Genomic DNA, 16,978 nt, shown 5'->3' with positions numbered 1-16,978 from the left:
AGGGGTCTGTTTCTTCTGCTGCTGTGCTCCTGCATGGGAGCTGGACTCGTGAGCAGTGCTCTGTTTTTCCAAGCCAGTGACTCTTAATCAGTTACAGAAACTCCAGTAGACGTAGTTTCCTTTTTTTCAGTCTATGCAGTTAGGCATCTGATGCAAATTGTCTTGCTTTTTATTAAGAACATCTGCGAGTGCTCTCTCTGTACGCCTCAGCAAATGCTGCGATGCTTGCCGTAGGAGTAGGACTGAAGTCAGAATCTGGTGGACTTTGGCCTCATGTCTGGGAGGTCTCCACTGTGGCTTCAGCATGAGAGGCCAGATTCTGGTTTCTATTACAAAGATACACGGTTAGAACCATATATCAAAAATAAATGTCACTGATAGTTTGCAGTAGTGGAACTGAGAATAACATTTGCCTGTATGTCTTTCAAACTGATTCTTTTCTTCCTCTCAGTGTTTCGGTAAGTGCCTTCAACATCCAATTACATTGTGGCTGTGAGGATGGTAACTGAAACCAGTAATGGAAAAGGACTGTCATTTTTGGTTGTGGTGTTTTTTTTTGTTTCCAGGAGTAAGAAAATCCTGACCGTGATATATGGTGAATCATAGACATTAGGGTTGGAAAAGTCCCTTTAGGGCATATCCAGCCATTCTCTCAGGGTATTCAGGATATTTTTATGTCCTGTTATATAGTAGGCTTTCTGTTAAAAATCTGTATCCATGAAGTTCCTGCCTTTTTGTTCAGATGGCCATTTATTAGTTGGTTGTAGTGCATGTAACTGTGACCTTACCTTATTTCTCACATGTCTTTAAAATATGAAGAAGTGCAAATACAGATTTACAGGTACCTGCAAATGTGGAGATATGCATATCTACTACACAATTTGTGCTTTGAATGTACTAATATTAAATCTGACTGTTCATTTACTTAGTTTCCTCTGATTACCAGTCTTACTTCTAATCCAACCTGCCCCCTAAACAATTCTTCCCCATCCGCTAGACATTTGCAAGCTGATGTAACAGTTCCTCCCTTTTTCATCAGTACATCCTGTCCAAAGCTTATTTTTATTGTGCTACTCTAGACTTCTTCCAACTTAGCAATGCATTCAGGAAAAGATATGCAAGATTCCAGGCTGGGTGTAGAAATCCACATAGAGAAAGGCTTCTAAACTGTGGAGTATTTGTATAAAATCCACAATTTCCATGTCATGACTTGAGTTGAAATTTCATGAGGGCATCAGAACTGAATTAATCCTTCTGTCAACCTTCAACAGTAGCGAAGGAAACCAAAATGATCAGACCCTTTTCCCCCAGTGATTGCCTGAAGAATCTCTCTGTTGCTGATGCAGTAATCATGCTGAATTCGTTGTCTTTGGTGACTGGAAGAATGTGTGCTTCGTGTAATTTGTCTGGAACTGATAATGTCTAATCATCACTCTTAGTCCTGACACATCACCATACTCCGTATATTTTTTGCAATCTAATTACTTGTTGCAAATTGTTTCACAATGACAGATGGATTCATTCGATCTGTTTCATATGCAAACGTTTAGTTTCATGGTGAGATTCTATATTTTAATGCAAAAAAGCTAACAGTCCAATTCTGTTACTTTTCAGTAGTCAAGTTACATGTCTTTGGGTTTCTTTTCCTTGTCCTGAGCCCATATTTAAGCTATCTGATCCTACACATTTGACTAAGAAGCCTAAATGAAGATTTTTAGGTTTCCTGGGATTTCTTTAGAGCTCTTAAAGCAATAGAAACATTTCCAAAAGCTGCTCAGCCCACATAAAACTGGTGCAGGTTTTTCTCTGTTTGCTGGGCTGCAGCATGCAGCAGTTAGCAGTCGTCTTAGGGAAGCAGTCGTTTCTGCAGTAGGGACGTAACCTCAGAGAAAAGGGTGAGGCACTGAAGTGGGCAGGACCCAATATAGAAGTTGTGAGTGAGAAAGTCCCTGCATTTGAGTCAGTCTTTGACCTAAATGCCACATTAAAATATGATGAAATGCTCATTTCAAAACTGACTGTGACGTTAAAAGTAGAAACAGCTGGAAACAGATGCTCATTGTATTTATACCAGATCATTTGAGACACTATCCGTGACAAAAAAGAAAAATCATCTGCAATCTCCTCTGAAAAATTTAAAAGATATTACTATAATTATTATTATCATTAATAATAACAATAACAGTATCTAGCATTTGTGTTTCATTTCCTATGAATAGATCTATGCTTTGCAAAACAGTCAAGCATCATTACCATTTTACAAAAGTCAAACTCCCCATAAGTAATACAGTAAGGTAGTGGCTGAACTGGGAAAAGAGTACAGGCCTTCTGAATCTCTCATTTTAAAGTTCATGTGATACTGGCTGATGAATTTGGCCATCCTTCTGAAATGCATTTTGAAACCACTTTAGGAATGTGGCTGTTGTACGTGAAGTAGTGGAAGTATTTAAACTGGAATCATAGAATCATCATAGCCTCCTCTGGACTCACTCCAACAGGTCCATGTCCCCACCATGCAGGTGGGGGTCTCATGAGAGTGGAAGGGTAGAATCACCTTCCTTGACGTGCTGGTCACAGTTCTTTTGATCCAGTCCAGGGTATTATTGGCGTTCTGGACTGTCAGTGCACATTGCTGAGTCTCGTTGAACCAACATCCACCAGTACCCCCAAGTCCTTCTCCTCAGGGCTGCTTTCTATCCATTCTCCACCCAGCCTGTACTTGTGCTTGGGATTGCCCCAACCCAGGTGCAGGACCTTGCACTTGGCCTTGTTGAACTCCATGGGGTTGGCAGAGGCCCACCTCTCCAGCCTGTCCAAGTCCCTCTGGATAGCATCCCTTCTTTCCAGCATGTCAACCGTGAGTGCTGAGGGTGCACTTGATCCCACCGTCCATGCCCCTGACAAAGATGTTGTATAGCACTAGTCCCAGTACCAATCCCTGAGGAACGCCACTTGCCACCGGTCTCCACTTGGACATCGAGACATTGACTTAAACTCTTTGAGCATGACCATCCATCCAATTCCGTATCCACTGAGTGATCCATCCATCAAATCCATGTCTCTCCAACTTAGAGACAAGGGTGTCATGTGGGACAGTGTCAAATGCTTTGCACAAGTCCAGGTAGATGATGTCAGTTGTTCTTCCCTTATCCAACAATGCTGTAACCCCATCGTAGAAGGCCATTTGGCTCTTTTGGACCTTGACTCTGATTCTTCATTGTCTTCACTGGTTCTCTCCTGGCTTTAACCTGCCCTGCTGTAGTAGTTAAACTTCCTATCATCTGACGTCCCAAACTCTCCCTATTCTGATTCCTGGCAATGTCCAAGTCTCTGCCTGAGCTGACAGCATTTCAAGCGACTGATGCTTTTTTGTTTTTACACTTCCAAAAATGAAGAGAGAGAACATGTAATTGATAAAGAAGTTATGATAATTTTTCCTATTTCTTTCAAAAAGAGAGAGAAACATAAATAAACAGAATTTATTCATTAAAATTCCACAGATGGGAAATATTATCTTTGGTCCTTTTGATGAAACCAGCACACTCTGTGCTATAACAAGACCTACTTGAACTATTAAATTCAGCACACATGCTCTGTCTTCTGGCACCTCACCTGTTTATTTGCCCTGTGGAACGTCCTTCCTATAACCTTCTTCGCTGGGAAGTATGTCTGCTAAACAGACGCCTTTCTCAGTCAGATGGACTGGATTCAAACCAGGTCATTGGTGGGGTTGTCGAGGGGGACGTTTAGAAAGAGGTTTTTGACCATCTTGTCTAAGAAACCAACAACAAAAATATGCATGTGCAAACTGGACAATGATGGTTGGTTTTAATTTTCCACTTATATTTCAGTAATGGATATGTGGTAGATATTGTGCCGCACAGATGCATTCATCAAGGGACCCTGCTATTTATGTAGGACATTTGTGAGTGCCACTGGGGGCAAAACCATGTGATACATACAAGTTTGACTGAAACAAGGCTGACAAGGCTTTGGCCATTTAAAAAGTCTGTTCTTCGTTCCTTGTTTTAACATCTCCCTTTCTAGTCTGAAAATGAAATTTTCTTTAATGGAGTTCTATTGTCCTCCTACTTATCCATGGACAGTTATTTTCCCAGAGGCTAGACACTGTTGCACTGATTTCTTGTCAGCGTCCTTCTAAATAAAATAGTATCATAGAGTTTTTATTTAAGACACTAAGAATGACAAAGGCCACGTGCCTAAGACTTCTGCATGCTTTGCAAACATCCCAAACAGAAAATGATAAGTTTTTTCCACATATCTTTCTACATTGTAAATACCTGCATTTGTATCTGGATTTATCCCATCTAACTTAAGTCCCTTATAGGCTGAAAATGCTTCAGGTAAGAGTCTAACTAACTTCCTTTATAGCTGACGAATAGGGGGTGTCCAAATTTCTGACAACACCTATCTCTTCCTTGTTTGATTTTACAGACAGCCAAAGCCAAGCAAGCTAGGGGCCAACCTGAGTTAGAAGGCCTAGGAATAGATGCTGAAGGGCTACGTGGAGTAAACCTTGACCTATCTTTGTCATTGCAGTGAAGTAACTCACTGAATTGAATTATCGTAGAATCATGGGCCAAAAACTGAATGGTGAAGTACAACACACTCATTCTGACAGACACACTGGAATAATTCTCCAATAATAAGTATTTGCCTGCAGATTTAATTTCACCATTGTGAGAATACACACGCAAGTCAGCTGTGGAAAAAGACCACCCGTAGTGTTGAAAGTGAGCCCTTTGAAGGTGCTTGCTTTTGATAGGTTGACATTTTCCAAAGATGAGAACTGTGTCCCTGAAATTTATGAGCATTCTTAAGGAATTTGTAAGGGAGTTAGGGTTAGTGAAGTCTCCGTAGGAACTGAAAACATGCAGCATGAAAAGACACCTTATTCATTCCCCACCTTACTTTTTTTTTTCCTGAAGAAGATTAATGAGCATGTTTGAAAACAAATACCTGAATAGTAATGCATTAGTACTTTTTAATGCATAATGACACTGCAAGTAGAAAAAAAAATATTCCTTTTATGTTTGCAAAGTAAAAATACAGTTGTTGAGCCCTCAACAAAAATACTGACATTTAATAGAATAGAATCAAGCCACATATCCGCAGTTTGGCTTTGGAAATCAGAGCCAGCATTGCACTCACAGGGCAGCAAACAACAACTGGAAAGAAAGGCCCATTCTCTGGTAAACATTTGGATGACAAACACTCTGACTGAGCTTAAAGGGTTTCCTGAGGGCTCAGAACACTGGATGCTCATGCTTGTTCTTCCCTGTCCTGCTTCAAGGTCCTGTTATATTCCAAAATCACTACCACCAACTAATCTGGCCAGGCAGCTGAAGCAGCACTCACCAGCTGGACCAGTTAAATGAGGGCGTACGTTCAGTCCACTCAGCAACTGCTTCTTGAAGAAGTGGGCAAAGGGATCCTCACAATGAGGATTGGCTTTACTTCACAAGTAGCATGGTTCCAAATTATATTTTGTGAAAAAAATCTGGACATGATTTGGGGAACGCTATGGGACAGGGATTTTCCTTATAGGAAGTCTAGACAAAGTAACATGTTTGCAGGGAGGAAAAAACCTGATGGATAAAAACCTTTAACCTTATGGATAAAAACCATGCCACGCCACTTGACCTTAAAAGCTGGGTGACAAACCCTGAGCATTTTTAATCTACTAGTGTAGGAATAACATGAGGTATCTGGAGAACTAGAAGCCCTTGGAAGGTGATGATAGTGGTATAGTTTTGGGGAGAAGCACACTTGTAGGAAACAGCCAACACCTGGAACACAATTTGATGTTAAAGGCAGCAGCTGATCCCCAATTAGTATAATTGATGTAACTGAAATGAAGACTTCTTTTCTGTGGGAGATGAGGATTTGACCAACAATGTTTTATGCTCTCCTTATTGTCTTAAAGTTCATACCCTCACCTTCTCTGGAAGCATTGTAATTGAAAACTATACATATTTGGAAAGTGTTCCTACAGACCTTATTCATCTGAACAATTTGTTCAGACTTCAATAGGACTGTTGGTGTGAGTAAGAACTGGGGTGGATGTGTGCTTTGAGACAGTTCTGCAACACTCTAATCTTGTTGTCAAATGTTGTTTGATGAAGCTCGGAAGTTACTTTAGCAGACATATGTAGGAAGAACACATTTTTAGGCAAAGACTGGCTGTTCCTTTTTGGCTTTGATTTATCTGCGTACTAAAATATGTGTGTTTGTAAGACTGAATCTTTTCATCCGTATCTCTCTAATTAGCATCTTTTGTTGCATCTGCGTATTTCCCTCGATAACTCCCCTTATGAGTGTTTTTGTAAGCTTGTAAAAAAAAAAAATAAATCTGTACTTTTAAGCCAAGAATTTACATAAAAACCAAAACTGTTGTATAAAAGGTTGTTTTAAATAGATATTAGCTAAGTAATGAATAAGGGAAGTTACTTAATTAACTAGAGACTTGTTATCTAATATCTGAAGAAATTCTCATTGGGGAAGATAATTGATTTTCTACTCATATAACGTGTCAGATATAAATTCAAAATCTTAATAATAAAAAAACCCATAGTCCTTACAACCTTGGATGCTGTTTAGACTTTTCTTTACAACTGGATATATGTTGGCTTCTGCCTTTTAGCCATGTACTGGATGACATTTGGAGCTGTCTGCCCAAGTTGAAGAGCTGAGGGTTGTACTGTAGGAGCTGTATCCATGAATCTGTATCTAGAAGACATGCATGCAAATTTTTCTGTTAGAAGTCTTCCAGTTTCCACTAGCACCCACTGCATATGCTGAAGCATGATTGAAATCCCATAGTGATACAGGTAAAGGTGGCAATAGGCAGAGATTATTTCTGTAGATTATATCACCATATTACTATGAACACCTCTTCAAAACTACCTGAGCTTCTAAACTAGCAAAGTTTCTTTGATCCCTGTGTCTGTATTATGGAGACAGAAACTGATCTGTTTTTATGCACCTATATTTGCATGCTTGTCTGCCATTCCTTATTTTGCAGAAATAAGGTTTCTTTGCTACATTAAACAATCTAATCACTATTTTTACTCTGTTATTTACTACTGAAGGGGCTAAAATCATTAACTGAGACTGCAGCTCTAAAGCAGCAGCATGCAATAAGATGGTATCTGTCTTGGAACACATTAGTGTGAGGTAAAGAAAATACTACAAGATACTCACTGACCTCAGGGTATGTAGGAATCTTAGATGACTCATTTTACATCAGCATATATATTTTTTCAAAGCCATACACAAACTCCCCCAGGTATTAAAGCATATATATGTTTGCCTTAAAACATAAATTCCATGAGAAATAATAGATATGGGCCTAAATATACATACAATTAGCCTCAATCCTTTGCTGGACTTGAACCTTAAAGACTGTGGGGTGAAGCAGCAGATAAAATGGATTAAACCGATAAATGGATGTGTATGTAGATAAAAGCATACTCACATATCCAAAGAATTGCTGTAGTAGCCCACATTTTAAATAGCTGGTAGATTTAAGAAGAATACTTCAAATTAGCAGTGACTATGAAAATCATTTATATGCAATTTCATACAGAATATTTGGGATATTTATAAATAAGTATATTTTCAAACTTTCAAAAGGCGGGCAATGGCTTAGAAAAGGCATCTGGTAAAAAATAGTTGATTTTTTTCACAAATCATAGAATCATTTAGGTTAGAAAAGACCTTTCAGATCATTGAGTCCAACCTTTTCAGCTGAGAATATTTCATTTTTAAGAATAATGAATCAAAACAAGTGCTTCTGTTACTGCATTATTCTAGTAGCTGAAAACCTTTGACATATCTGGACTGTGAAGTGAGAAGAAGATGCTAAAATGAAGAAAATGTATTATATTCTTAATCCAAGAAAAGATTCTGGGTTCATTTTAATTGCCCACAATTGGGTGTCTTATGTCATCTGAGATCCTATGAAGTCTCTTGCCTGGCTTCCAGGTACTGTTGCATAAGACCACAGTCCCCGTTGATCTTGTGTAGTATTCTGTACTTAAACTCACTGTGGTTTTATAGCTATTGCAGAGGATCAGGTTTCTTTAGGTTCTGATCATCTGGGATATGACCTTTTTGCTGTAAGGATACTACAGCTGGATTTCTTTGCCTGCCTATAAATCAAGGCCAGTTACTTGCTCGGTATGTTCCATGATTTACCAGAGCTATCCAGGTAAATGATAGTACAATATATATAAATATGCATATTATATTTATAGGGTATCTAAACATAGACTGAGCCTTCATCAATGTTTGTAGACTTCAGTAAATAAGTGATCTTACACATCTCATGTTTTCCACAATGAATTGTTTCTCTTCCTGCCCCCCAGGATGTTCTAATGTTTTGTATCTTTCTTTTAGGTTGGTTGTTACTTGAAGACCCCTAAATACCCAATTTGGTTGGTGTGCAGTGAAAGCCACTTCAGTGTACTTTTTTGTTTGGAAAAGGATTTACTAAGTGACTGGAAAACAGAGCGGAGATTTGATCTATATTATTATGATGGCTTGGCCAACCAAGAAGAAGAAATAAGGTTAACGGTTGGTATGTACCGCTCAGTAACTGCATTTCATCTCTGGTGGTGGCAACAGAAAGAAACGAATCCAGTAATCCAAACAATGATCATCTGAGGCAATAATATTATATGTGTGCCTATTTCCTAATATCCATAGTTAGTTTTGGTGATTAACTGGGAAATTAGATTTCACAAGGAAATTTTGAGGATAAGCTTTTGAAAGGTTAAAAGTGAGCATGTGCTACTTTATACAGACTGGTGAAACCAGCTACTTCAGAAGATGTCAGTAATCTGCTAACAAAGTCTGGTCTCTTACTTGCTTGTGAGCATACCTGGAAACTTAAGCATGCAATAGAACTCCCAACTTGTCCACTCACTCTTTCAGGAAACCATGCCAAATTCTCCAGCTGCTTTTACAGTAATTATGCCATCCCAGTTGGAGAAACACATTTGGACAAGAAGTATTCTGATGCTTAGAAAGCTCCAGCTTACTGCCATATTAAACTATTCTTGACCACTAAATTACTATTTGCTAATAATATCCTACTTATCTTTTGTTTTCTTTCCTTCAATGTATTTATACAGTCTAATCAAATTCCTTCTCAGTCTTAAGGAGCCACTCTGTTGTAGTCCACTCTTTAGACATAAGCTGTCTATTCCTTGTTTGCACCTACCTTCTGGTTCTTGGACAGGATCCTGATATGCAATGCACGGGTGTCAAATGTTCTGAAGAGTCCATGTGGCGAAGCTGTTTGTATGGTGGGAGTGCTGGGACCTTTAGCATCTCACAGGCTTTGGTAGTGAATTCCAACATCTTTCTGCCTGCTATTTATCCTCTTATTTTAATTAAAACTGCCATTCTTTTGTAGTGATCACATTATATATTATCTCAACAAAATGCTTAACCTTTACAGGACTACAGTTGCCAACAGGTTCCCACGTGGTCTGTCCCAGATAAAGATTTTTTGTAAGTGACAGAGATGCTATAGTTCAGCACAGAAATGGAGAGATCAAGACACATTTTTTCTGTTGTGTTGTATTGTGTAACATACAGTCCAAAACAGGTGTCCTTATCTGTTTTTCATCATTAACAAATCAGGAATGTTTACAGAATCTGGAGCTACCAAGCACTTGGAGATCCCTGGATGAGAAAGTGCTCAGAGAATATATAATTTTTTCTCCTTACTGTTCAGTGCTTCATGCCATTTCTCCTCAAAGACTGAACTTTCATTAAGAGGTAGATATCTCTTTGTTGTGGGTATAACCTCTTCCAGGATGTGTCCTAGTAAATCTTTTGTTATCTGTGAAATTCCACAAAAGGCTGTAAAATGCAAATAATTTCATGATTCCAGGGAAACACTTTCCTAGTTCTGGCTCCACAATAATCCCTTGTTAGGTCTGGAGAAAACTGAAGTTACTTTACATCCAAAAGGTAACACTGATCATTATCTAAGCCATGCATACAGTACCAGGTGGAAATGTCAGAATGCTAAGTATTACTGGTATTTCCATGGTGGAAATGCCAACAAGCTATGATGGTTAGGGGGTGTTACTTAGAGATACGGCATGAGGTGCTGCAGTCTGCACAGCCACCTCTCGCTGGTGCTGGCTAGCAGCGTTACTTGCTTTTCACTAGCAAGAAGGTGAATTCCTTGAAATGGGAATCTTGTTTATAGAAAGATTACAATCAAGGTCGCATTTCAGGAAATCATGAAGAAATTACACTGGTCAAGGAAAGTGATAAAGTCAGAAAGAAGGAGTAGAATTACATTTTGGGGGTAATAGCAATTGCCACACTACATTGAGATTTTGCCCTGTTTCTCATACTCATAACCATTTGCCAAAATGTAGACAAAAAATATGAATTTCCTTCCTAAAATCAGGCAATATCTGCTAGTATGTTCAACATAATATCCTAAATAGACGAAGATTCTTCAATCTTTTCCATTGGGGTAGAAATTTCTGTTAGGCAGAGAAGAAAACCAAGACAGCCTATCTGAATTCATAACCTGCATTTTGCTATCTTCTTTTGTCAGCTGTTTAGGAACTGGGTGGAGATTCTGGGGTGGTTTTTTTTGTTATATTCACAGAAAGCACTTGTAGGAAAGAGCATGTTGCACTGCTTAGGGAGATATTGCTTCTCCTTTCTAATATATACAGTTAAAGCCTATTTATGTTAACATTTACAATATGTTGTCTCCAAGTGAAGATATAGGGAATTTTTGTAAAATCTGTTTTAATAAATCATTATTATGTCTCATTGGTGCATAACTTCAGCTCAGTATTCTTTTAAAGCTGTTTTCAAAAAGCAGCTGAGTAATTGCCAAGAAGAATATAACTGAATTTCTCAGAAGATTCTTCCAGAGCCATAGAATCACAGGCTCATAGGGTGGTTTGGGTTGGAAGGGACCTTAAAGACCATCCAGTTCCAACCCCCCTGCCATCGGCAGGGACACCTTCCACAAGACCAGACTGCTCAAAGCCTTATGCATCCTGGCCTTGAAGAAAGGCATCATCCTCATAGACACCATCCTCAGCCCCTTTGCAGATCCCACAGAATGTAGCTCAAGCAGAGAAATTAGCTGGGGTTCAGATACTGGAGACAGCTTCTAGGGAAAGCTGGTGTACTGATTATGAGACTTTCGTTCAGAACTGTTTTTTCCTACAGTTGAGATTACTGCAATTTGCAAAAATCTTCTGGAAAGGTAATTAATAAATCATCCCTTCCTAAGGTTGACATTGAAATTGAGCAATATTTCTTCAATCAGTGATTGTCCATTCAGATTCCACCCTTCTGAACCTGTGCTTTCATCTCCTGAATAGCAAGATTGTAACTGTGCCTGCACAGTTTCTCACTACCCTTAGCTTAGAATACAAGTGAACACAGGAGATCATATCCGTACCCTTCTTGCTGTCAGTGACTCTAAGATAGAAGAGTGTAACTTCAGTCATGTAACTTCAATATGGCTTGCTCCAAATGAGTTAGATGAAACACTTCAGCACAGTTTGTTAGTTAATTAACTTAGCTAAATGCTCCTTGCCTGTTCCTGTAAGGTACACCTTTAGTGACACTTTTTTTTTCTATTTTTTTTTTTTAATGAAAAAACCTCCATTCAAACCCAGTTGGAAGAACACAAGCCTGAAAAAGACAAAATTCAGCAAGCTGGCAGTGACTGGGAAAGGCAGCCATCCTGCTACCAGTACTATTTTCAGGACAGCCTCTTACTATGTGAAGACTCAGAACATAAGTATCAGGCATTCCTAGAGTGGTCCAAATACTATTGGAGAGCTCTAATGAACTGTTGTAAACTCTTCAATATTAAGAGAAGAGAAACCCTTTGAAATGTAAAGATTTCTGTATAGCTTTTAGTTCCTGAGGATCTAGGAGAAAACTGTCAGTAATTTACGTACTTCTCGATACTATTTCCTATCACTTCAGCCCTTACAGTCATCAGGGTTTTCTGCATGTATTTATGCTGACAAAATCAACAGACAAGGGAGAGCCAGGTTTTCTCCATGACATGAGGAAGCCAGATATGTCTGAGACTGGCAGCTGTGAAAGTAAGAGCAATTGCGTCCCATCCTGTCTACATCAGTCTCACTGAAGCAGACCCATATCCTACAGCCTGTCTTGGCATCATTTGCTGCTCACAACCTGCCTGTTGGCTGGATGACAGACAGAAAAGAAGAAAAAGAAAAAAACCCTAATCTGCAGTTTAAAATGTTTTGCTCCAAAACAGGAAGCAGCTGAGGAGACTGACATCCAAGCTCGTTGCAGGATGTTTTCTCTCTGGGAAGTTCAGCGGCTACTTTCACTGTTGACAGATCCAGTGTCTGAAACACTGACCTCTCTGTTTTCCCCGGAACAGTGCAATTGCCTCTCCATCCCAAAGGAATGCTCAGAGCCTGTAGTAGCTCTCTTATATCCGACACAACTCAGTCTTCTACTGTCTGTGCACTGCTTTCTTGTCAGTGAAGGCACAATCTTCATCTTCTTTTCCAGGGTGAAGGAGACTTAACCCAGTTTGGACTGGACTTGGGGGTTTCTGTTCATTTACTGCTGTCTTTAGTATTTGAGTAATGAAAATTGCTTTCTTAATAATGACAACATCAGTTGCAAAAGAAAACTTCATGACAGCCCTACAGCATATTCTTTCACCTTCTAATACATGTTTTGCTTGAAACCATCTGTATTTTAGTAAACTAACCTGGGTCATGGCATAAGTCTGAACACCATCACACAATCATCCTTAGTGTTACATAATCAGTACAATTCTAGGCAAGTTTCTGACCCAGAAGAAGGCATATTGGGCACAATCTGGGGATCTTTTCCAACAGCAAGCTTGCATTTAGTTACCCCCTTTAAGTCTTTGACTTGCCATCACATGAACAGGCAGTAGACCATGAGCTAAAAGTGTTTAAGAGATGACAGAGCAGAGAGCCAGACTGCCCACTCCAAGGTCAGCGCTAAAGCCCACGCTATTTCCAAAGAGCCATAGTCATGGTACCTACTCTTGAGTGTGGCCCTGCCTGGGTCCACTCCATTTAGATGGTGTGAACGAGGGCATGAGGTGATATTCAGGCTCCAGCAGTGCTCATCTTCCAGGGTATTTCAATCCAAAATGGATATATGCCTATTGTGGGCTGGGAGATTTACAGTGTGAGTGATAGTCTGTCACTTCCATGGGTGGAGTTCTAGAAGCTACTCTAGTAGTAGTAATAGAAATATACTCCAGCCATTAATAATATCTACTATGTCTCTGCAGACACAACTCAGATGTGCACTGAAGATAAAGAAAATGATCTTACTCCTCCACTTGAGCACTGTATTAGGACAAAGTAAGTGAAACTACAGTTCTTCATACAGATATGTTCAGTTATTGATATAAATAATATAGGTAAGGCTAGAGTGTGGTAAAGAGTGTTGCAGCAAGTAATCTTGCAAAATTACTGCTCAAAAATTAGAAAGGATCTGATTAGGCCAGGCTGTGCTAATGTATATCACACATTTGTTATTTTGTGTTATTCTAGTTAATGTCAAACTGGCTAAGATGTTCATTCTTGGAGGAACCTTCATTACATCACCAAGAACTGACCCAGCCAAATTCCATCTGAAAGCACAACTTGATTTTGATACATCTAAATTTAGATTCCCAAAAGTGATTGATTCATATTGTAGAGGTATAATGGGAAAAGGAGAAAATTTCTTCCATCTTTGTCATTCTTTTCTGAAAAATATAATTGCACTGGGGGATTTGTGTACCATTGTCAATGCATGAAACCCTGCGCTCAGTGGTCTGTTTTCTCAAACTTTCCAAGTGTCTTATGGGCGTCACGGAGTTTCTCAAGATGACAAAACACCGTGTTTTGTGTAGTCATTCCTGACAGTTCTTAGGTCATATTCTCTCCTTAAATACAAGGTTAGTTCCTGCCCTGCTAGGATTTTCATGGCCAGTCTGAGGTCTATATGAGATTAAATGATGACATTTAAGCAATTTATCCCAGTCATACTGAAGTTAATGAGAATATTTTCAGTTTAGTGAGGCATGAAAGAAGCAAAATGGAGAAGTTTAAGTGGGTAGAAAAGTCAGCTTTATATCAACTCCATCAGCATGACTTTGAAAGCTGCTATCTGAATATCTTTGGAGCAAGAAGTAAAAGCCTCATTGTCAAAGACCGTAACATTTGTTAAATCAGCAAGCCAAGCAGCTTCGGATTTCTCTTCTAATTTCCCTCCTCTCATTGCCACAATTTGTCCTGTAAAAAAACACCAAAACCCCCCCCCAAAACCCAACCAACGGCTGCCAAACAGTGTGTTCGTGCCAGGCTGCCATTATAAAATTACAGAAGAGAAGAAGAGGCATCCTGTAACATGACAGCAGTGACATTAGTCCAGGCTCCCTGCACATACCGACTGTATTTATTCCTCTGTTCCAGTGGCACAACAGCATGACTACAATCTAAAATAAATTAGAATCTAAAATAAATAATGAATAACCTTAGAAACCCACATAGTGGAGCTGAATAACGCATACAACTACTTGAAGTTGCTCTTAGAACATCTTCCATTGCTGGCATTGCATCAAAGTTATACAGCTTTTTGTAATGTTGATTGTTTATTTTAAATTCCCTGCTTTAATCTACTGGAGAAGTAAATTACCAGCAAATTCCAACCTCAGTTTATTTTGTTTGTACCATTCTCAAGACTGATTTACCCTGATCAGTCTGGCTCCTTGTTCTCAGTATTCTCCATTTGCTTTGAGAGTATTTGTTTAGGCATGGCCTTGCTGTTAAAGGCTTTTCATATTATATTTTTCCTTTTTTAATGCAAAAGCTTTTTTGCCAACTATAAAATAGTGTAAAAAGTAAAGTAAAACCAAACCAAACTAACTAATGTTTTAACAAATTAGGAGATAAAAAAATAAATGCTTTCTATAATACAAGCATGGAAAACACTCCTAAACTAATTTTTAGTCAAACAAGCAAAGAGCCATTATGTATTTTGACCAATCATTCATGATGAAGCTCCATATCAAAACTTCTCATCAAAAAACGCAGGATAATTTCTCAGGCAGTGTGGACAATTTCACAGTTTCAACAACCAGAACTGAGAAGATGAACTGTTGTTTCCAAATGTTGATTGGGGTTTTTCCTTTCATTCACATGACTCGGGTATCTTTTAATCCATGAAAACTCTTACCCGTTGTTTACCCTGATACCTGAACACCAGCACCCTGTAATGCATTGAGTTACATGCCTAACATCTGCCTGATGTTTTTTCTCTTATCCTCTCCCAACGGGAAAACTGCATATGTACTAGACCGTTTCTGTATTTAGTTTTTGATTGTTGTTGTTGTTATTATTAGAGAATGGTTGTTTTGCTTCGCAGGTGGAGGAGGCTCATGTTTTTAGACCCTATTCTGCAAACTGTCAGAAAAGCGATATTTGAGTTTAGAGCAGGTAACACTTCAGATGGACAGAATTAGTCACCAGCAGCTGTCACTTTAACCTGCAGGTTCCCAAACCAAAGTGTAGGCACAAGTACATGTGCTTTTAGTGTGACTTTCAGCCCTAGACATCTGTAGAAGCAGTCACGTTCTGACCAAGAGATGTCTGGAATGTGCATCCCTGGGTTGTTTGGGAGATGCCGTGCAGACGTTTTATCCCATTCTTCCCTGAAGAATACTCTTATATAACAGTCACAATCCTCGGCGTCTCTCTGCACTGGTGGAAATAACATCTGTTAGCTCTGCCTGAGGGGAATAAAACTTTGATCTGAAATGATAATCTGAATTCAGCGGTATATTTGGTTAACCCTCTAGCGTCAGCTTTCCTCTATGCTAGTGGGGCTGTATGATGCATTAGTTCATCTCTCTGGCTTTGAAGAGAGACATCCAGTGGAAATTTAGTGGATAAGAGGAGAGGAGAGCATGGGCATTTCATCCTGAATTATTGGTGTGCTCTAAAACAATACCAAATGATTAGTACAGGAGATACTCTCTGAATGTTATTCCAGACTGAGCATTGTTCAGGGCCTGAACTGGTTCCTCTTGGGTTCCTGTTAATTCCATGACCCTTGGATGAAGTTGTAATTGAATCAGATGCATCAAATGTGGTTTTCATGTTTCTGATCTGATAAACTGTAATTGAATCTGCAGCTAGAATCTGGGTTCCATTTGAATTCCATTGTGGCAGGGTAGTTTTGGGAAATGATCACGCTGAATTGTCCAGACAGTTTTGTTTCTGTCTGTGAAGACGACTTGTTCAGCACCTGTGAGTGAGGTTCCTCACTGCTTGACATCTTTTCTTGTGCAGATTCAATAGGTGAAAACAGTTTTAAATCTGTCTCAACAGGAGCAGCCAAAAGGCTGCTTTTCAGTTTACAAACACCACAGCAAATACAGGTGGAGGGTAAACACAGGAGATAAAGCTTGTTATGAAAGTTACCTTGAGTCCTGCTTCAAAATACCATTTTCTGTTTAAGCTCTTTTTTGAAAGCCTGTTTTAAAAACAGCCAGTTCCTCACTGTGTAGCAATTAGCAACATCTTAAGCCACAACAGCAGAAATGGTATTGACACGTTAGGATTTTCACGGAGTACGGTGTAGTCACATTTCATGCGGTGGTTTTGGCCTCTGTGGATCCCTCTCAAAGCTTTAATCACGCTGGTGAGATAGATGTACACAAATCTGAGGGATGATTTGATGGCATTACCTGAAAAATGCGGTGGGGACAGAAGGTGGCGATTGTACTTCCCACTTGCATTAGCTTGTTCAGGGGGTGACATTCTGAACTTCTGGCAGGGACAGCCCTCACCACTGGCAGATGCCAGACTAGGTCGTATGTCCCCAGCATATTAGCTTAAGAAGTGGGACATCACTGCTGTGTATTCCTACTAAGTCCTGG

The 16,978-nt window shown here is 39.3% G+C and overlaps 1 protein-coding gene across 1 annotated transcript in view; it reads left to right on the top strand.

The window, feature by feature from the left end:
* FAM188B (family with sequence similarity 188, member B) overlaps positions 1-16,978 on the top strand; it is a 73,651-nt gene that overhangs the window by 55,077 nt on the left and 1,596 nt on the right. The window contains exons 16-17 of the mRNA XM_010151006.1: positions 8,422-8,602; positions 13,340-13,412. Coding sequence (XP_010149308.1) covers positions 8,422-8,602; positions 13,340-13,412 — 254 coding nt within the window. The remainder of the gene's footprint in view (positions 1-8,421; positions 8,603-13,339; positions 13,413-16,978) is intronic.

This window comes from Eurypyga helias, unplaced genomic scaffold (genome assembly GCF_000690775.1).
Source record: "Eurypyga helias isolate BGI_N326 unplaced genomic scaffold, ASM69077v1 scaffold9944, whole genome shotgun sequence".
NCBI lineage: Eukaryota > Metazoa > Chordata > Aves > Eurypygiformes > Eurypygidae > Eurypyga > Eurypyga helias.
This window is presented reverse-complemented; position numbering and strand designations above follow the sequence as displayed.